The 21,659-nt window shown below is 51.3% G+C and overlaps 1 protein-coding gene across 5 annotated transcripts in view; it reads left to right on the top strand.

Moving 5' to 3' along the window:
• Positions 1-20,929, top strand: part of BCORL1 (BCL6 corepressor like 1) — a 60,912-nt gene extending 39,983 nt beyond the window's left edge. For 4 of the 5 annotated variants that reach the window (XM_027092303.1, XM_027092307.1, XM_027092302.1 and 1 more), the window contains 7 exons: positions 414-637; positions 4,785-5,006; positions 7,123-7,289; positions 8,098-8,243; positions 14,954-15,031; positions 16,103-16,256; positions 19,585-20,929. In XM_027092303.1, coding sequence (XP_026948104.1) covers positions 414-637; positions 4,785-5,006; positions 7,123-7,289; positions 8,098-8,243; positions 14,954-15,031; positions 16,103-16,256; positions 19,585-19,867 — 1,274 coding nt within the window. In that variant the 3' untranslated portion in view covers positions 19,868-20,929. Of the gene's footprint in view, positions 1-413; positions 638-4,784; positions 5,007-7,122; positions 7,290-8,097; positions 8,244-14,953; positions 15,032-16,102; positions 16,261-19,584 lie in introns of those variants that run through there. The other variant, XM_027092306.1, reaches the window with a different exon arrangement.
• Positions 20,930-21,659: the final 730 nt, after the last annotated feature.

Below are 21,659 nucleotides of genomic sequence, written 5' to 3'. Positions count from 1 at the left end.
TATACTTCACATTTCACTTCAGCAGAGCTGCTAAATTTGTTTTCGTATTAGAGTGGAAAAAAAGACAAAGTGGGGAAAAGCTGAAAAGAAAGTTCTGATTTGCTCTGGGCTATGGGGAAATCCTTTTAAAATTACCCTCATCTTAGGGACAGCCAGATGGGCCACCCGCTGCTAGCAGGGCTGGGAGTTGTCTCCTGCGTGTAGAAGAGGGACTTTGATGCGGAAGCACAGTGTCCATTCGAGAAGCGTTTAGTGGAATAGTCAGCACCGTGCCAGATATGGGTAGCGAATAGTTACACAACTTTGTACTGAGGTTCTAATCCCCAAAGTCCTCTGATTCAGCTTAGAGGAAGGCGTTGCTTTTCTGTGTTCCATTTCCCTGACATCCATTCTTTCCTGTTTCTTGCCTTTAGATTTAAAGGCCCGTAAGCAGAAGACTTCCTCCCAAAGTTCGGAGCACCGCCTCAGGAACAGGAACCTTCTCTTGCCCAACAAAGCCCAGGGGATTTCGGATTCACCAAATGGTTTCCTCCCAAATAACCTAGAGGAGCCAGCCTGCCTTGAAAATTCAGAAAAGCCATCAGGAAAACGAAAGTGCAAGACCAAGCACATGACGACGGTCTCAGAAGAGGCAAAGGTACATTACCAGCCAGGGGAGCTGTAGAGGAGGGGCATTGTGGCGGCCGGGGCCGGGCTAGGGTGGCACATTTTCCAGGCAGGCTCCTCAGTCAACAGTCTTCCGAGTGAGTGAGTACACCGTGGGGAGGGGGGGATCAAATTAACCCATATTTATTAAAATATTTTAAACTAGTTCTAGAAGGGTTGGGGTATGGATTTGAAGAATGGGAACTAAAGTTAGAGCTGACAAGAAGCATCTGCAAACTATGGGGTTTGGCCCATGATGGCTTTTCCTTGACAATCCTTGAATCTCCTTTGAGTTAGGGAAGAGCTAAAGAATATGGCAGGATGTTACCCTGAATAGCTTGTTAACATCCAATCAAGAAGCTTTTGTATGGGCTTAACTCACTGGAAACCGATCAGGGAGCTTTCTGAGTCAATCAAGGTAGAAAACAACTTACAGAAGCAAGGATGTTGATGTCCAGACAAAGGTTGCCTAAGGGTGGGGCTGAAGGAATTCTTCCACTTGGGCCGGTCATAGCTGTACTTCCCCAACCCCACTCCTCAGTTCCTTTGCTTCTCATGGAAGCAGAGGAGCAGGTAAGTGGGCGCTCACCAATCAATAGCTAGGCAAGCGTTCTAGAACCCCTGTGCAAAATTGACGTCTCTTTTGGGTCTGATGTTCATGGCACTGGTGTTGAGTTCCGCATTGCACAGTTCAAAAAAAAATGACACCATCCTTATCTTGGGTGAGCTGTACATTTGAGAGGAGTGAGGTTCAGGTTCAAATGTTTACCTGTAATATGTGTTTGTCATGACAACTAAAAAAAAGGTCATATTGGGCTTGTTTTGGTGGTTGTGATCCTTATGGTTCTCTCCAGCTCCAGAGCAGGGATCCCTGTGTGGCACTGGCAAAAGGTAGGAGACCCAAGTGCTTGAGTCTCCCCTCCTTTCCCCTTCCTTCTTCTGGAATCTGGTTCCAGCTCAAACAAAGTACTCAAGCCTATTTCTTCATCTTTAAAAATGGAGATGATACTTCATGTCCTTTCCATCTCAAGAGGGTGCTTGGGGGAAGAAAGGAGGCAACGGATGTGAAGGGCTTTGAGAACAGTAAAGTGCTCTCTCTGAGGCTGCTGTACATCCTCGAGCTTCAGGCCGAGGTAAGAATGAGGGGACAGAGGCTCGGAGAGGCAAGGTAGCAGTGCCAGTTCCCTGGGACCTAGGGGAAGGAGAAGGGGAAGGAAGGAGGGGGCCTAGGAAGGAGAGGGGAAGTCTGGTCTGTGCCGGGTGCTCTGCTTGCATGCTTGCTCTTAATTCCCACAGTAGCTGTCCTCATTCTATGGTGAGGAAACTGAGGCTTGGGGAGGTTAGGGGACTTGTTCGAGGTTACTCGGTGACCCGAGTGAGAGACTTGGGGTGTGAGGCCGGCCTGGCTGCCCCTGGCGCACGCCCCCCACTCTTTGCCTATGTCTCCACCCTGTGGATGGGTGGCTTCTGTCTATCCGGGGGACACTGGGGGAGGGGGCAGCTGGGCAGGGAGACACTGCAACCCTGAGCAGCTCTGGCGAAAGCTGGGCGTCCCCCTCCCCTGCTCTTCCCCACACGCTCAGATGACCCCGTCCCACGCAAAGGTGACCAGCCGCCTCGCGTTCAGCAGCACGCGCTGATGCCTCTGTCTGGTTATTCTGCCTGGCGGTGTGCCCACCGAAGTGTTCTCCCAGAGAGGTTTTCTCCCTTCACAGGGCCTCCCTTTCTCCCTCCCACCTTTCTTTCTCTCCTAGTCACCACCACCTGCTCCAGTTGTCCCCATGGCACAGTGCTTTGTAGTGGGAAGCAAGGTGGTGGGAGGGCGGGGGACGCACCTGCAACACTAAAGCTGGGGCATCGGCCAAAGGCTTCTTCCCGCAGGGGCTCCGAGCCAGGGAGGAAGGGGGGAGGGGGAGGTGGTCCCCATTTGCTGTTGCTCCTCCCTCAGGCAGCCTCCCTTGTCTCAGGCAGCCTCCCTTGTCTCTGGCAGCTCTGGCGCCTAGAAGGAGAGTCACCCTTTGGCTCCTGGCTTGGCTTAGCAAAAACCTGGGTACTTTACCCAGCATCCTCCAGTATCACCATAATGCACCTCTATCCTCCCGGCAATAAAGCAGCATTCTACACTCATAGCCGGTGCCTTCCTGCCAGCTGTCGTACCTCTCTGCCCTTCTGGGATGTGGACGTATAGCAGCTCTTGTCTTGGGATTTACCAGAGGAAACAAATGCCCTGGGACCTTGTCTTTTCCCTGCTGCCATTCCTTTCCTGGCTTCGTGTCTTTCTAGGCAACTCTTCTGGCTGCCCAGGGCTCTATATATAGCTGCCTTGGATCAAGTCAACAAATGCTTGTTGCAGCGATGTGCCCAACCCCGAGTTAAGTGCTGTAAGGAACAAAAGGGAAGATGAAAATGTGAACCCTGACCCCGGGGAGCTTCAAACGTAGCAGGGGAGGCCAGACTTGTCTGTGAGACAACCAGAGGAAATTGACAGTCAGACATAAGGCATTGGATTATGTGATTCAGACTAGGTGTTCTGGGTGTTGCAGAGAAAGAGGGCAGTGGGGACCAGAGTGTTGTAGAAGACACAGGATTTAAGTGAGACTTTGATGCTCTGAGGGACTTGGGGAAGTGTGATGTATTAGTTATCTGTTGCAGTGCAACAAACTACCCTAAGATTTAGCAGCTTAGCCCAACAATAAACATGTATTATCTCGTACACTTTCTGGGGGTCAGGAATTCAGGAGCAGCTTCGCTGTGTCTGGTTTGGGGTCTCCCATGCCTGAAGTTGCAGTCATGGTGTCAGCCAGGGCTCCATTCATCTGAAGGCTTGACTGGGGCTGGAGGATCTGCTTCTAGAGTGGCTCCCTCACATGGTGGCAAGTTGATGCTTGTTGTTGGCAGGAGGCCTCCTTTGCTTGCCCCGTGAGCCTCTCTAAAGGGATGCTTGAGTGTCCTCATGACTTGGCAGCTGGCTTCCTCCAGAACGAGTGATCCAAAAGAGAGCAAAGCAGAAGCAACATTGTCTTTTAGGACCTAGCCTTGGAAGTCACACACCGTCCTCTCTGCCTTCTCCTATTGGCTACACAGATCAGTCCTCTCCAGTGCAGAAGGGGGCTACACAAGAGCATGAATTTCAGGAGGTGGGGATCATCAGGGACCATCTTAAAGTCTGATGAGGGTACATTCTTGTCCTCGGGCCCCCCAATGATTCATACCCTTCCACATGCAAGTCATACCCTCCTCTCCCAAGGCCCCCCCAAAGTCTTGTCCACTTATGGTATCAACTCCAGGTTTCGAATCTCATCATCTAACTTAGGTCCAGGTGCAGATGAGGCGCCTTGGGTCTGGTTCCTCTAGTACAGCTCCTCGAACACAGTTCCTCCCCATCTGAAGTCCCCTCCCTTCATCTGAAAGAGACAAGTTACCTGCCCCTATAGACTCACTAAACAGTGCTGGGCCAGGCATGGGAACTTTCTCTAGACATTCCAGTTCAAGATGGGAGGATAAAGGAGACATGCAGGGGTCATTCATGAGGAAAGGACACTAACGTTTTGTGAGCACCCACCTTGGGCATTGTTCTGGAGCTGCTCTAGTTCATTATCTCAAAGACCCCGCAAGGGAAAAAGTGAGGCTCCGAGAGGTTGGGTCTTGCCCCAGGTCTTGTATCTAGTGGCTGGCAGAGGCAGGATTCAAAAGCCAGTCTGTCTGCTTCGTGGGCTTGATCGCTTTCCACCAGCCCAGCGGGGCGTGAGTGTGATCGGGGACACAGTGTGATGAGAGGTGGGAAAAGCCTGGTGAGGGCTGGATGTGGGGGAAAGGTTTTTGCAACACGAGTGAAGGCTTCCACAGCCGTGCCTCTTTAGTCAAAGCTAGCTGTCTCCACTTCTCTTTACTCTGAGAGTTTGCTCCCACTTATTTATCGAGATGACTTGTAAAAACCGCAATAAACGGGGACCGAGGCAGGTAAAGACGGCATGCAGAGTGCTTGAGAGAGGCTGGGATGTCTCCTCAACCTGTGCTTTCCAATCCCATCATTATTCCTTGGTTTCTGGGGTTGAGGACTTGAGCCCCTTAGCATCTGCTCACCAGGTAGAAATGAGTGAGGACCTGTGCTGATCTAGGACTGCGTCTCTGCTTTCCAGGGCAAAGGGCGTTGGAGCCAGCAGAAGACACGATCTCCCAAATCTCCCACCCTAGCGAAACCCACAGAGCCATGCACGCCCTCCAAGTCCCGAAGTGCTGGCCCAGAGGAGGCCTCCGAGTCACCCGCAGCCCGGCAGATCCCCCCAGAGGCTCGTCGGCTCATAGTGAACAAAAATGCTGGCGAGACCCTCCTGCAGCGGGCGGCCCGTCTTGGCTATAAGGTAAGGAGCACCCCCCCCCAGCCACAGGATGCCATTGCCCGAGCATCTGTGGAGAAGCTTCTCCCCATTGGCTCTTCTGTGGCCTGGGCAAGGCTTGGTTTGGGGCTTGAGCCCAGGCTGGCCTCCTCCTACTGCGCAGACGGCCTCTGGGGCCGCCTTGACCCTGGCGTGGTGTGTGGGAACGCAAACCCTTTTGAAAGGCAATTTAGGATGAACAGAATTGAAATGGTAACACAGTATCATCCAGTACATTCCTAGGCCAGAAATGGGATTTGGGGGTTTTTATGTCGTCTTGAATTTCCCTGTGCCGTGGCTCCCCCACTCAGAGAGGGACAGGGGTGATCATCGCTCACTCTTTACGTCCCTCTCCAGCTTCCCCTCGTTTTGGCTTCTGGTAGTGGGGGAGTCAGGAGTACATTGGAGGGGCAGAGATGAGCTCACCCCACCTCATGCTACTTCCCTATGGATCGAAAAGAAATTAGGAAAGGAAGCTGCTGTTTATTTTGTCGTGTTGAGTTCTCATTACATCGTGTCCTTTCATCTTCACCGTAAGCCTATGGCAGTAGGTTTTATTAACCCCATTTTATAGGTGAGAAAATCAGGGGTTAGCACTGTTAAGTGATACATCCACAATCACTCAGCTACTACGTACATGTGAGTCTGAATTCACACCAAAGTCTTTTTGATTCCCAAATGCCAGGGTAGGGGTAGAAGCCTGACTCATTTGCCATCATGCAGTTACCTGGTTGGACATTTTTGTTGATATGAGCTCCTTGACCATGTGCCTTTGCCCGCCACACCAATTATTTCCCCAGGATTTGCTCTGAAGGGTGGAGCTGCTGGGCTTCAGAGTAGGCCCTCTTTTCTTTTAAGGCTTCCGACACCCATAACTGACTCATTTAAAGACAGCTGCACTCCCAGCCAGCCTGGTTGGCATGGGAGAGCCGCTTTGACAGTGTCTTACTGGCAAACCACGTATCTGTCTCGAGCACCTCGTGTGGGGGCCTGGGTAGCTGCCAAGGGAGATCGAAAGAAAAAATGATGACCAACGCTTGCCCTTTAAGTGAACTTCTTTTACCTGGGGCCAAACCAGCCAACAGGAAACCACAGGCCAACCAATCAGGATGGGTCAAGAGCAAGTTGGACAGCCTGTCATGGGAGGGAGGGAGGGAGGAGTAGTCTGAGGCCTGGAGGAAGAGGCAACATCTGCACTGATGAGGAGGGTAGGGGGCCTTGTGGTCCCCTGGGTAGAGGCAGCGGGCACACGCAGGCTTGCGCGCTCGCTAGCTCTAGCCAGCCAGCCAGCCAGTGAGCTAGCTGTCAGTCAGGACGGCTGAGTCCCATCTCACCAGGCCCTGGGCGAGCTGATGAGAGGCCCCTGGTAGCTGCTGTCAGCCTCTTTCCCTCAGAAGAGGGGCTGCCTCTCCCCTCCCCGTCAGCGTATTCACCAGCTTCATCCTAGACTAGCTAGGCAGCTTCTAGGCCTGGAGTCCCGCTTCTGGTCCTGTCGTCTCAGCCCAGGGAAGCTAATCACTACTATGGATGAGTGACCTTACTGGCTTATCCTTGGAACAGTCTTGATTTGAGGGGAGGCCTGGAATTGACTGCCCAGGGATAAACATCCAGCGATAGTACTTAAAACAATTAAAACCAGCATCCAGGGATAGTACTTAAACCAATTCTTTCTTCCTTGTTCTCAAATTACTGCCAGGGGCTGTGCTTGCCAGCACATGTCTCATTTCTTTGGTCTGGGGCTGTCTCAAAAAGCCCCAGACTACAGAAAGAGTGCTCAGACACTTGAGACCTGAGGGTTTAAGCTCTGGGTGGGCAGGTGAGCCTCTCTGAGGGCCTCAGCCAGCAAACCACACCCAGATGAGTGTTCTCGGTCATTAGAACTGCCTCCCCGTGGCTGAGGACACGGCCGGAAGTTGAGCCGCTGGCGATGGCACCTCAGGACTGATTTTGTTGGCAAAAGATTTTGAGATTTGCCTGTCAGTCTCTGGACTAAAGAGCAGGTTCTGAGACTCTTTGGACAGTTGGAGAGCTTCACACCTAACTAGGGTGATTTCCAGAGTTTGGCCTCTGTTTGCTCACGGCGCTCTCCCTGTTCCCACAGGACGTTGTTCTCTACTGCCTCCAGAAAGACAGTGAAGATGTGAATCACCGTGACAACGCTGGCTACACGGCCCTGCACGAGGCCTGCTCCCGGGGCTGGACTGACATCCTGAACATCCTGCTGGAGCACGGTGCCAACGTAAACTGCAGCGCGCAGGACGGCACGAGGCAAGAAGGCTGCTCCCCTTACCCCCCGCCGCCTCCCAACTCCCCGCTCAGCCCCTCCCTCAAGAGAACCTGCCCCAGTTCGGACCGGTTTAGGGCAAGGCTGGATGAGTTCCTGCTGGCCAGTCCACGTTGGTCACTGAGGGGAGGCTGGTGTTGTCTAGGGATCATCCTGTGCACCTGTCTCAGGCAGAATCTCGGGCTTTAGGAATGGGAGGTTGACCTTAGGGTAACATCCCAGATTTGATTCTTGAGTTGATCTCTGTATACTTTAAAAAAAAAAAAAAGACACCTGCCATTGTCTTAAAGAAATTGCACCCATTCTCCTGTGCTCTATTCGAGGGCCTACTTCCTGAGTGAAACTGACACAAGTTGCATACCGAGTGGGGGGACTTGGGTCAGAGGGTGTAGGCTCCGCTTGGCCACCGGCCTGGTGTGTGGAGCAGCCCTGCTCATCCCTGCTCTGGGGCAATCATCTGGGTTTTTCCATTCATATCCCCCAGCATCTGCTCTAAGTTTATCCTCAGTCAGGGACCTGTTCTCTCCTGAGCTCCAGAGCTAACAGCGGAGCTCCGTTGTGCCACGGGGACTGTCCCGTCATGGTGGGGGAAAGATAAGAGAGAGAAATGGGAGGGAGGAGAAAGGTAGGGATAGAGGACAGTGCAGGCCAGCAAGTGGTTCCCCTGCCCTAAGTCTTACCCACGTTACACTGGGGTCAGCTCAGTTTGCTTTCCCTGATGAGGTGGCTTGAGGCCTAGACACCCAGGTTCCCACTTGGGCCCTGCTGTTCTCACCCTGTATCACCTCGCAGGCCAGTTCATGATGCGGTGGTCAACGACAACCTGGAAACCATCTGGCTCTTGCTGTCCTACGGGGCTGACCCCACGCTGGCCACCTACTCGGGACAGACGGCCATGAAGCTGGCCAGTAGCGACACCATGAAGCGCTTTCTGAGTGGTGAGTACAGCCCAGACTCAAAACCTCGTTCCTGGGGCTGGCCTCTGATCCCTGAGCTCCCGAGATGCCCTTCATCTTCCTCCATCTCAAGCACCTCCTGTGAGGGGTGTCAGCCCTCTTCACGGGCTTTCCTTCTGGTGGCTCAGAAATCTCTGTGAACTTTAAAAAGTCAGAAGGTCGCTTCCTCTTGTCCCTGTGCTTTGAGCGTCCACGTCACACGCATCCTCTTCAGGGCCCTGGTAGCCCGCGGGGACCCATTTCCCCGTTTGGTATGTGGGGAGGCCTCCCTGTGGACAGCAGCCCCACTAGTAGATTTAGTTGGGGGCAAAATGTGTGGACTTGTGCTTTGAATGGTATGTCGGTTGCAAAGAAGTGACACTTAACATTTTGCTTTTGTTTTTGCACTTTGTATTTTCTCCCTGTTGGTGGTCAAAGTCCAACCCTTGGGACCTCTCCGATACTTTATTCCTGACACTCTGTGGTAACTCTGATGTTCCCTCTGCATCCTCCTGTTCCTTTCTCTTCCTCCCTCACCTGCCCCCTCTGGAAAAGTAGTGTTAAGGCCCATGGCAAGGGCCACAAGCCAACTTGCCTTTATTTTCTTATTAGCGGATGACAGCTGTTTGTCTGCAGTTAGATAGCTCTGGCGAGTTGGGCAGCAGGGAGGAGGGAAGGAGGGAAGTCTAGCTTGGGCATGCTCAGTGGGAATCTCCTCAGACTTGACCTCCGAATGAAGGAACCCCGCCTCCTTCGTGACATCACAGCTTGGCCCTTGCGCTAGCAGTGACTTCTTCAGGCTGCCTGAGCGGCACTTGGTCAGATGGAGCAGCTGGGAGTTGTGTCGCTGATCCTCCTCGGAGGCTTCAGTGTTTGTGGTTCAGCGCCTCTCGCCTGGAAGCCCACAGGGTCAAGGATTTGCCCGAGGCTGCTCCCTCTCTCCTGGGCTGTGGCCTCAGCCCCGAACTCTCCCCCCATGCCCCCACGCCCCCCCCCCACGCCTCCCCCAATACAGTCCTGGGCTCCCAATCAGGGACTCATTTGTTTATTGAACAAAGGTTAACTAGGTGGCTGATGATGGAGGAAGAAACAAAGGAACCTGAGCTAAAGGTCCCCATGGAAGGAGGACTAGGTGGGAATTGCCTTCTAGGTACTAATGAAAGCTGGAGGGGGAGCGATAGGAGGCCGCTGAGGGAGCCCTTGACTCCTGCTCAGCCAGCCCCCAGCCAGTCCGCAGCCAGACCAACTCATCCCTGTGGGCCCCCCACTGTGTGCAGGCCTCCCGCCCCCAGCAGGACCCAGCCTCTCTGGCTGGAGCAGGACTGCCTCTTCCCTCTGCCGGCTCTGGGGTCCCAGGCCCCTGTCTGTGAGGGGTGGAGCCCCTTGGGGATGCTCCTTCAGGCATTTGTTCTGGGCCACTGAGGACTCTTGTTCACTTTAGCTGGACCATCACCGGGGCTCGGGGCAAGCCACCCTCTGTGGCCTCTTCCTGCATCCCACGCACCGCACGCACTCTCCTCCACGCGCACGCATGTTGTCTGCACTCCACACAATTCCCAGGAAAAGCTGCCACACGGGACCATCCAGAGCATCTCAACATGATAAAAGCACTGCACGAAGCTCTCCTTTGATCAGCAGGTCTCATCTAGGGGTGTCTTTGGGCTAGAGACTGCCCTCCTGAGGGCTTGGGGCCCTCTGGGTCCAAATAAAGCTGTCTCTGACCACAGTTGTAAGCAAAGTCTTTTCTTCCCGGACCCCTTCTCCAAAATCCCCAAGGAGTTTGAATGTTGAAACCATTTTAAGTAGTTACAAAATTAGAAATAAACACGTTTTTCTCTCTTCTTCTCATGTCTGTTAACTAATCCCAACTACTAGAAAGCCTTTTGACGCCTCCTTAAACTAACTTGGATGCTAGTCTGTGTTGCAGACGCAAGAAAAGACTTTTCTTAATTGTGGCACTTCCTAGCCTGTCCAGGCTGAGCACCTTCATTCAAATCTTGACATTGTTTCTCAACTTTATGGGCATGGAGCTATAACTTCATAGTGGGAGCCAGGAGCTGAAAGGAGTGTTAAAACTGGGCCACCTCTTTTCCATGCAAATACTGAGTGCCGATTGAAGACAGAGCTCTGATTGGCTGTTAGGGAAAGTGCTCAATCTGGCTAGGACCTTGGCAGCCGGGGGAGGCAGGCACCGGGAGGAGGGACTTGAGGCCAAAGGCTGTTTTGGGGGGGGATGAGAAGTATTACTCAGGGCCTTTTTTTAAAAAGAATAAATAAATTTATTTCTTTATTTCTGGCTGCGTTGGGTCTTCGTTGCTGCGCGCGGGCTTTCTCTAGTTGCGGCGAGCAGGGGCTACTCTTTGCTGTGGTGAGCGGGCTTCTCATTGCGGTGGCTTCTCTTGTTGCAGAGCACGGGCTCTAGGCGCACGGGCTTAGCTGCTCCGCGGCATGTGGGATCTTCCAGGACCAGGGCTCGAACTCGTGTCCCCTGCATTGGCAGGCGGATTCTTAACCAGTGCGCAACCAGGGAAGTCCCCCCCCACCGCCTTTTTTTTTAATTGAGAAACTCACCTAACAGGACCATTTTGAAGTGAACAATTCAGTGGCATTTTGTACATTCACGATGTTGTGCAACCATCACCAGGAGCTTTTTGATTCCTTGAACCGGGTATTTCTCTTTTTTCATCTCCATAGCTCTCCCCTGCCCCAAATCTCAAGGAACCACTGGGTAGAGTGGCTGCAGGAAGCACCACGAGGTTGAGGGTTAGGGAGGCCCCTACACCTAGATGCCTCCGTGTGGACTTCCGGGTTTCTTTTTACCTTGCCTGTCTGGCCGACGTAGTTAAGAAGCTTTTTGCTTTTCATCCCCAAGCATTTGCCTGACCAAATTCTCCATAGATTAATTGTCTTCTTCCTCCCCTAGTGGAGATCCCACTGGGCAGCAAATGAAGGCGAGTCCCTGTAGGGTGTAAAGGGCGGAAACGGCGAGCCAGAGAGATTCTCAGGGTTGTGCCCCATGTAGAGCATCCTCATTTTGTACAAGTCCCCTGTTCTGGAAAAGTCTGGGAATCAAATCCTCTTTTAAATATAAAGGGATGGTATCCTGTAGTGAATTCTTCTGTAAAGCAGAAGACGCTGGTAATTCGTGTGGGTTGAAAATGTGGACTTTCCTACATTGGCTTGGCCTAACACTGTCTGGAGGTCAGACAGTGAACCTTTTCTCTCTCGTCCTTGGGCTCGGAACACCAAGCCATCCAAACCTTCTGAGAGGCCTTTGGAAGACCTCCTCCTTGGGCCAGATTACAGGCAGGCATGTGACTGATTTCCCTTTGACCCTTTGAAGAAAAGAATAATATCCAACCTACCCAAGGGAAAACAGACTCGTTTTTCGTCCTCTGTCAGAAAGAATGTGGGAGCTGGGGGGAATTGTTGCAGTTTGGGTTGGGGCATTGGAGGAAGTATCAGGACTGCTTTTCCTTCCACTGATGAAAGGGTTAGCCATTTACCACTTGAGGTCACTGAATCACAGGTTTTTGTTTTTCCTGCCAGAGACCTCAGCCATATGACCCCATGTCGAAGACTGCTTGTTTTTTGTTTTTCTCTCCTTTCATGTCCCTCAGCTGGTGACTTGGTTGGAGGAGATGGGGAGGGGTACGATGGGACCCTGGGACATAGAGAAACTCTGATTGCCAGGGTCACGGCTCACATTGAGTACTTTAAAAAAATTTTTTTTTATCAAGGCAAAATTCACATAACATAAAAAATAACAATTTAAAAGTGAACAATTCAGTGGCGTTTAGTGTGTTCACAGTGTTGTACAACCACTACCTCTATCGAGCTCCAGAACATTTTCATCTCCCCAAAATGAAGCCCCATACCCATTAAGCAGTTGCTCTCTACTCCCACGCCACCCCCCAGCCCCCTGGCAACCACCTGTCTACTTTGTCTCTGTGGATTTGCCCATTCTGGACATTTCATAGAAATGGGATCATACAGTATGGGGCCTTTTGAGTCTTACTTCTTTCACGTAGCGTCATGTTTTCAAGGTCTGTCCATGTAGTGGCATGTTTTTAAGGCTGAATGATATCCACTCGTATGGATAGATCACATTTTCTCTTATCCATTCATCAGCTGATGGACATTTGGGTTGTGGCCACCTTTCGGCAATTGTGCCTAGTGCTGCTGTGAACACGCGTGAACAAGTATTTGTTTGATTCAGTATTTGTTTGATTTCAATTATTTGGGGTATATACCTAGGAGCGGGATTGCTGGGCTGAGGGTTCTTTTTGAAGGCAAGGAAAGCGGAAAGAACTGAAAGTTAAGGGGAAGGCAAGGGAGAATCAGGGAAAAGGAGTCACTCCTCATCCTGATTGTACGAGAAGACGTGTGAGGAAACGTGCCTCAAAGCTGCCCCGTCAAGCAGACCTTGATGGTTCCTCTTGTATGCCACTCGTGGGCCTGTTCCGACTTTGGCATCTTTGCCTGTGCCAGTTAACTTTGGGCTGTCTCAAAAAGGCAAATTCACCTGCAAATGACAAAGATCTGTCGCCAGCGAGGAAAATTAGAGGAGTGTGCCGGGGTCTCTGAAGGCAGCTCCAAGAGAAGAGCCCCAGGAATGTGGTGAGCGAGGGCTGCTCTGATGGAGTCCTCGTGTGACCTGTGTGGGGGACAGCAGTCACTTGAATGCATATGTTCCGGACCCAGGCTGAGTAAGCACATGACTTTAGAGTCTCGCCTTATAGTAATTTCTGCCCCGCCGCCCACTTTTTTCCCCATGTGTTTATTATGCTCTTACTGTGTGCCAGGCACCTGGGCTTTGGTACCAGGGAGACAGTGATGAACAGGACAGACGTGGGCCCTGCCTTTAGGGAACTTACGATCTCATTCCTTTATCTTCTGGGACACCTAGCACAGGGCTAGGCACAGAATAGACACCTACCTGACAGAGGCCTTTGGAAGGAATTACTTCTAACTCCCAAATGGCACACGGTACAGAAGAGGAAATAAGCTGGCAGCCGTGACCTCAGAGTTTTTTCATAGAATGCACAAAAGATCTAATGTACATGACGATAGGTTTTCCCCTCCGGCTGCTCAGCCATTACTTGAATGCTTCTCTCTGACTGCCTTTTCCTCTCGGAAGAAACCCTTCATCTCCTAGAAGGTTGCTAAAAAACGATTTCTTTCAGTAGCTCACAACAACTGATGGGCATTTTTGCTGATAGAATGTGTGACCCAAAGGGAAGGTATATTGGACCGTGGCGGTGCCTTCCATCCGGGAAGCTTAGCTCTGCTCCTTTAAGAGTGGCTGCCAGCTTCCTCCTGGGATTTGGTTTTCAGGGGGCACCCTCACCTCACCTGTGCCCTTTGGACTCTCTCCTGTCCTGTTGCCCAGGTGTCACAGCTAAATCAGCTTGTCAACTGTACTACGTGGCATATTGGCAACCACTGGGCCATGTGCCCACAGATGACACAGTTGAATTTGTCATGGAAACCTGCTTTTTGTCCACGTGGGGCTGAGAGGTGAAACAATTCACCTAGATGATGCTTAGCTAGGGAACAGGGAGGCTAAGGGGTGACCTGATGTCTGTTCTCAGATCAAGTAAGCAAAGGCTTTAAAATGGGGTTTTTTTGGAGAATTTGGTGGTCCAGTGGTTAGGACTTGGTGCTTTCACTGCCAGGACCTGAGTTCAATCCCTGGTCGGGAACTAAGATCCCGCAAGCCATGTGGTGCAGCCAAAAAAAAAAAAAAAAAAAAAAAAGCACTGAGTCCTAACCCCTTAGCCTCCTTTTTTCCTAGTTTCATCCATGTCATAGTGTGTAACAGCACTTCATTCCTCCTAATGGAGGATTGGATAATATTCCATAGTGTTTATCCACATTTTTTTTTATCCCTTCATCAGCTGAATGACATTTGGGTTGTTTCCACTTTTTGGAGATTGTGAATAGAGCTGCTGTGGGACATTCACGTATGAGTTTTTATTTGAATACCTGTTTTTTTAATTCTTTTGGGTATATACCTAGGAGTGGAAGCAATAGGTTTTCATGAGGATAAACTTGGCCATTCCCCTCCCTACCATGTTTTCAAAGACGAAACAGAAGGAATTATGCTTCCTTATCTTACTTTGAATTGGCAAGATCGCGATTGGATATATGAACATTGTGACCAACAGGGAATTGAAATCCTGGGATAGGTCTAGGATTCTGCTTGCAGAGTAATTCCCTACATCATTTGAAGCAGGGGTCGCAGGCCTAAATGCCTTTAGGCTGATCGTGTTAGAGAGCAGAGCAGGCTGGGTGGGGCCTGCTGAATTGGAGAACGCACATGTCGCCTCTCCCTCCAGCCAACTGTTGACATGTAGGAATGTGGATGCAGTGTTGCCAGATCTCCTGATTTTTTTTTTCAAGAAAAGTTGGAAATCCGAATTTTTAAGTGAAATTTCCCAATTTTAAAATGTTAGAAGTTAATTAAATTATAGGGGTTTAAAACACTGGGCCAAAACCTAGACAGTAAGCGGGCTAGAGCTGGTTGTTGGCTGCTGGTTTGTAACCTCTGATGGATAGCAGGAAGCGGATTTCTCTTGGGTCACTCCCAGCCCCTCTTATGGTCCTTCCTTTCCATCTCCCATTCTCCTAACCCCATATGGATATACTTTGCTTCTAGGTTCCTTCTCTAGCCTACCTCCTTTTCTCACTTCCCTCTCTTCTTTCATCAGATCACCTCTCGGATCTTCAGGGCCGGGCAGAGGGTGATCCTGGCGTTTCCTGGGACTTTTACAGCAGTTCTGTGTTGGGTAAGCCTTAAGTGGGATTCTTCCCACCCTTGTCTATGGCTCAGAGGTTTGGGATCTGCTTTGGGTTTCACTGATTCTTCTCAAAGCCAGGAGTGACCTAATGGAGGTAGCCCTTCTTCACTCGTTAGTAGCTTACAGGCCCTTTCAGCCCACACTCTAGCCCATGCCTCCCCCAGACTCAGAACTTGTTGGCCAAAACCAGGAGATGCCATTGATTTGGAGAAAGCCATCCGTCATTAGCCCTCTACCACTCCCCACCCTGGGTACTTGAAAAATTCTCTCTTTTCCAAGTCCCTTTCTCCTCCGTTGCTTTGTCCTAACCCTGCCAGAAGCGCCTATGTGCGTCGTCACCTCTTCTGGTATTGCTCACACTCCAGAGGGACCCAGCCCCTCATCTGGCAGCTACCATTCCCTCCCTACCCTGCCCCCAAGATGCACACAGGGTTTCTGAGATGATAGCTGCTGTCTCCCAAGCCCTTAGCCTTCTGGCCCGAGCTTTCCTTTGTTGGAAGAGCAGTGAGCCTTTATCTGTGGCCGTCATCCGGCATTCACCCATTGGACCAGGGGCTGCAGATCGAGGGAGGCGCCCGCTACTAAGCTTGGGGGAAGTTGGACCAGGAGAGGCAGGCCACACCCGAACACACGGCTGGGGAAGGGAACAGGCTGAGCCCCCTCCGGGCTTCTGGGGACGCCAGCAGGCTTTCTGGTGGCTTGGGAAAGCTGCAGTTTGAAGGGCAGGTGTTTTCCCTTGCCTTCAACTGCCGATGACATCTTCAGGCTTCTGTCTCCAACAGTTGGGCAGTGTATCCTTCACACCACCTTGCTTTTTTCCGGTTGAAAGGTGGAGGAGTATAAGGAATCGCTGGCCACAAAGTACTACCTCCCGGGGCTAGAACTTTCACATGCCCTCCCAAGGCTGTGAGCCATGACATCAGAGACACTTGGCCCTGACTGGGGATCTGGTTCGTCTGATCACCCACCGCCACACCTCTTTATCTTGTTGGGGCATTTCTTTTCTTTGGTCTTAATGCATGTAGCTAAGTCCTAATTCCCTGTATGATGTCTTTACAGAGGAAAAAGATGGGTTTGCCTGTGACCTCCTCCATAATCCTCCTGGGAGCTCCGATCAAGAAGGAGATGATGTGGATGGGGATGATTTTATGTTTGAGCTCTCAGACAAGCCTCTTCTCCCTTGCTACAACCTCCAGGTGTCAGTGTCCCGCGGGTGAGTGTGTGAGAGATCTATGAGGACCAAGCACTAGCACCCCGGGCCAGGGCCCGCCTCCCTGAGAATGCTGGAGTTCTCCAGGAGGAAGCTGAGACCTGGAGAACAAGTGCTAGAGCATAGGAAAGATAATATATGACCAAGTCCAGCCTGACTTTCCAGCCCAGATTAGATATGTTCAGAATAGCTCTAGGTACATTGACTATGTGTGTTTTGCAAAACCAAAATCTCGATTCACTCTCTGAAGGATTTTTGCCCTGTTCCTGGGTGTAAGAGATGATCTGGGAGATATTTGGGCTGGTGAACTATTAGAATCTCTGGAACATTTTTGTGGTTTCTGGGGACAGCCAGACAGAATATTTGAAATTGAGATTCTTGGAAAAGCCGGGACATATGGTTGCCATAGCTATGGGGCCACCGGGGTCCTTAAGTAATCCACAGGCTGGTTTCTCATTGCCTTAATGTTGGCGAGATGATGGCGTGGCTGCTGTCCTCTCAGATTACCGTGCATATTATAACGAGGATCACCCGTTTTCAGAGACTAGGATATACTTGATACTTAGCGTTAGACTGAACCCAGTTTAACCTTTATTTGATGATTCAGAAGGGAGTTCAGCAGCCTGCAGGGCCGTGGCTGAACCGGTTAGGAGGATGCAGGATACACTGTCCTTTCGTTCTTGGCCTCCATCATTAAGTGTCCTCTTCTTGGTGTCTTCACGTATTTCAAGTACCTTTGCAGACACTTTTAAGGATACTTTTTCTTTGATACCTATTTTTAAAATATCAGACCCTATGTTTTTTTAAATGAAAGCACATGAAGTGCACATGATAGACGGGGAGGAGGGGGCAATGGATTAGGAACCCTCTGAGGGAGCCCCTCAGTTGACGACTCTAACCACTAGACCACAGTTTCTTTGCATCCCTTCCCCCCTGGCCTGATAAGAATAAAAATAGCCTCTATGATGACACTAGTAGGGATCAAGTTTCACGGGCTTTTGGTCCTTATTCTTCTGGGCATAAGCTGATCCCTGAGGGCGGGGCTGGGCCTCTGGGATATAGTATTGCACAGTTAATTAATTCCTCCAAAGTATTCAGCACCTCCTTCTCTGAAACAGGATCTTGGGCCCCAGGCAGTAAAAGGACCGGGGTAGTGTGCTTTAGGTGCGGACAGAACACGGGGCAACCGAGGGCCGCGCACCACTCAGCAAGCTGGGCGGCAGGCAGGTTTTCCGTTGAGAGCTTGGTACCAGCAGAGCTGGTTTTCCTGATGTTACATCCTCCAGCGCCACTTCTGAATCTGCCCTTCCACACGGCTACAGCGCGATGTGAATGAACATTTATGTTCTTAAAGAAATGTGTGTGTGTGTGTGTGTGTGTGTGTGTGTGTGTGTGTGTGTGTGTGTAGAATGATGACTCCGAGGCCCTGTGGCTTTCAGAAGTGCCTTCTGACTCATCAAAGCAAGACTGAATTGTGATCACCAATGTTAATGTTCTGAGGGGGTTTTTCCTCCATTCTTGGAAAGCGATGTCCAAGTGTCTGGCATCTGTAGTCCCTTTCCCTTAACCCAGAACACCCCATTCCCTGATTGTGTGAGATGACAGAGGTTATTGTCATTTGTAAGAAATGCTGCATTTCAGGGATGAGGACTGTGGGTCTGGGTAGAAGTTTTAGGTGCTGTACAGAACATTCAATTCCAGAAACATGTCTTAAGCAGTTGTACCAGGTCAAACCCTGAGGGCTAGAATATAGCTCTGGCCTTCAAAGAATCTCCAGTCTGATAGAGGACACAGACAAGTATACCATTAACTCTAATAAAAGACCGAGTTCCTAAGCAGATTTACTATTGTAAAAAACTCAAACAGTTCAGAAGGGTGTCAAGTGAAAAATAAAAGTTCCAGTCCACCCCAAGTCCCCATTTCTGTGCCACAGAGAGAACCACAGTTTACATTTCTTGTATATTCTTTCTGAAATGGGCTCTGTTACAGGTATTATAATAAGGGTACAAGCCAAGTGCCATGAGACTGTGGAAGATGGGATGAGCAACCGGTTACATCGGGGGAAGGCTTCACGGGTGACAGGGAGTCTGCACTGGGCCAGGGAGGAGAGGAGGATGGAGGGTGTGGCACGAGCAAAGGCACTGAGACATTCAAGTTCAGAAAACAGGGCTAGTCCTTCCTCAAGTGGCTGGTATTTGGTGGGATGAGGATACAGTGTGCAGAGTGTGTGTGTGTGTGTGTGTGAGAGAGAGAGAGAGAGAGAGAGAGAAAGGGAGAGAGAGAGAGAGGGAGATTGGGTGGAGACAGGGCTGAAGGGGTCGAATGGGGTCGTGTTTGAATGAGGTCTTGCATGATAATCATGCTAAAGAGTTTGAAGGGTTTTTTGCTGGAGATACTGGGGATCCATTGAAAGTGGTTTAGGGAGCGAGTGAAAAGGTCCGATATTCTTTTTAGGAAACGAAGAATAACAGAGGACCCAGTGAGGGTGGGTGGGGGGTGGCTCTTGGCAGAGCGAAACCAGTTAGGAGGCTGATGCAATATAGTCCAGGCTAAAAGTGGTAAAGGCTGGAAGTGGGACAGTGGAATGGCGAATGGCGAGGAGGGACAGCCCTGGAAACAGGGACCACTGACATGGGGATGCAGCGTTTCCTCGTGGTTTAGTCAAAGCAAGCGTTTGGCCCGGGCCAGCCTAGCAGCCCCCCTCCTGACTGCCCCCAGGCTGTCGCCCAGTCGGGTGTGCTCAGCAAAGTCAGACTGGCTGTAGCTGTAACGTGAGCTCCGGCCCTGCAGAAATGATGGTGCTCCGCTGGAGAAAAAACTTGTCTAATGCATTCCAGAGCCAAAGAGAAATGCCTTTTGGATTACCCGCAGTTTAGGCCTTTCTCCACGGCTCCCCCTCTGCCGGGGAAGATCTTGGAGAACAAGGAGGCAGGGGAAGCAGGAGTGAGAACAGGAAAGGGAAACCAGACAGGCTGGCAGGGATCGCTGGGGGCAGAACTGGTCCCAGCAGATGGTAAATTCCAGGTCACGGTGCGGGTAAGGCCTGGGGAAGCCTGCTCAGAGTTTTAGGTTCTGGAAGGCCCATTTCCCTCCCGCTCCCCGTTTTTGGAAGAGGTCACCACTCATGGGTTGAGTGCTCGCCATTTAGCTGAAAGCTGGGCCTGCCAATGTAGGGGACAGGAGAAAATATTCACCTCCGCTACACTCATGGGGTCTGTGGCTTAGTGGAGGGTGGCCAGACCGGCAGCCCTCCCACCTGCTCCCAGCACCCCACCCCCGCCGCCCCGTCCCCTTGGCCCCCTCCCCTAACTCCCATTCTTGCCTTTTCTAGGCCCTGCAACTGGTTTCTCTTTACCGACGTCCTGAAGAGGCTGAAGCTTTCCTCGAGGATCTTTCAGGCTCGGTTCCCGCACTTTGAAATCGCCACCTTGCCCAAGGCCGAGTTCTACCGGCAGGTGGCCTCCAGTCAGCTGCTGACCCCCGCCGAGTGGCCTGGAGGCATGGACGCCACCTCCGCCCCAGGCTCCTCTGAGACTGTGGAGCTGGTGCGGTACGAGGCGGAGCTGCTTCGGCTCCTAGGGTCCGAGGTGGAGTTCCAGCCTTGGAACAGTTGACCGGGAAAACAGCCCCTCCCTTTTCTTCTTTCTCCTCCCAAGTTCACCCTTCCCCCACCTCCCATGTCTTTCCCCCACCGAGCACCAGACTGCAGAAAGAGGCAATAATACGGACCAACAAGAAGCCGCCTTATCAATGCCAGCATTAGTGACTGGATTGTTTTTTTGTTTTTTTTAATTTGGTTACAGTTAGTTCTCATCTCCCTGTCATCGTCATTGTTGTCGTGGTTGGTGACGGGGGTGGAAAGTTGAACTCCACGTCTGAGGACAAGAGGTCCCAGGGGTGGTGGGAGGTGGCGCCAGGGTCCCTTGGACTGGCCTCCTTGTGTGTGACCAAGACCAAACCTGGGCCCTGGGTGGCCACGGCCTGTCCGGAGGAGAAAAGAGAAAAGCCCAAATCTCTGAGCGCCCCCTCTGTTCCCCTGTGTTCTTTTGTCTTCCATAGTATTTATTTTATTAGTATTTAATTTGTATTGTTTCATTGGTTTCTGATAAGTCTGTATCACTGTGACGATTTGAGACAACTTGTTGTATTGAGGGACTTTCTTCACCTCCTTTCTTTGTCTTTCTCGATTAAGCTCTGAAGCTGTTCCCTCCCTCCGAAAAAGTTACTCCCAGGGTTTTTTCCACCACTGGGGAGGGGGCGGGGAGGGGTGGGGGGGCCACTGGCCTGTGACTAATGATGGTGGCTGGTGCTGGCCCAGGTCTGGGGGGTGGGGGGTGAATCCTGAGTCTTTGGTGCTCACCCCTCCCCCAGTTTTTCCCGTTTCACCCTCCTGCCCTTTGCAGCAGCCCTGCTGTCTCGAGATTAGTGTTTACTGGGGAGGGGAGGATTATGGGAGTAAGGGGTTAATGAGTGACTCTTATGGAGGAGAGTTGAGAATGGGTCTGAAGGATAAGGTAGCCCCCTCCTTGCTGTCCTCACTGCCCTCCTCAGAGTGCACAGTATGGGTTTGTTCCTGCAGCTTTCCCCTCTGCGCCCCCGGCCTCCCTGGATACTGAGCCTCTCGGCTCCCCACCCTTGTCCCCATCTCTCCCCCTTGCCTGACTCAGAGCACCACTTTCCTCTCTCTTCTCTCTCTCCTCCCTCATTCTCCCTCTGCCCCCAACCTGTTCTCCTTTGGAATCTGCAGAGGGCTCTGGGATTGCCTGCCAGATGTTGAACCCAGGCCTCAGCTATTTCCTAAGATGAGGGCAGGAGACTGGTCTCCTGCCGGCCTCCACTCCTGCCTGGGGACCTGGGGCTGAGTGTGCGGCCCTAGCAGGCTTCCCTTCCAGCGCTGGGTTTGTTCGTGGAGAGAGGGGGAGGTGCTTGGGCTGCTTCTCTGTCCCGGCCCCCTCTGTGGCGTTGTCTTTCCCACTCTTGTTCTTATTTTTCTATCGATTGCTATTTTTCCGAACAATCCTTGTAGAGAGTGTGTGCCATCCAAAGGCGGGAGGGCCTCCCTACGGCCAGCTCTGGTTGGAGATGGTACAGTTTTATTGTACAGGTGCTAAAACAACAACAACAAAAGAAGAAAATGGAAAAAAAAAAGGACAAAAAAAAAGGCAAAAAAAAAAAAGCCAGTTTGAGGATGGGACAATCTGTTCTCTGGAGACTCCTGACCCTTGCAGGAGCATTGGTGGTTATTTTCTTTGTATTGTGTTTGTTCTTTGTCCCCAGGGGGAAGTTCTAGGCCCCCTTCTGTAGGACTGCTCCCCACCCCCACCATACTGCCCAGTTGGTTTTGAACAGTTGTTCTCCCTTTCTAAAAAAAAATATATATATATATATATGTGTATATATATATAT

Source organism: Aethalodelphis obliquidens, unplaced genomic scaffold, assembly GCF_003676395.1.
Source record: "Aethalodelphis obliquidens isolate GAN/ISIS:26980383/991018 unplaced genomic scaffold, ASM367639v1 scaffold77, whole genome shotgun sequence".
NCBI classification, from domain to species: Eukaryota; Metazoa; Chordata; class Mammalia; order Artiodactyla; family Delphinidae; genus Aethalodelphis; species Aethalodelphis obliquidens.
The sequence above is the reverse complement of the archived record's forward strand: the minus strand, read 5'-3'. Positions and strand labels throughout refer to the sequence as shown.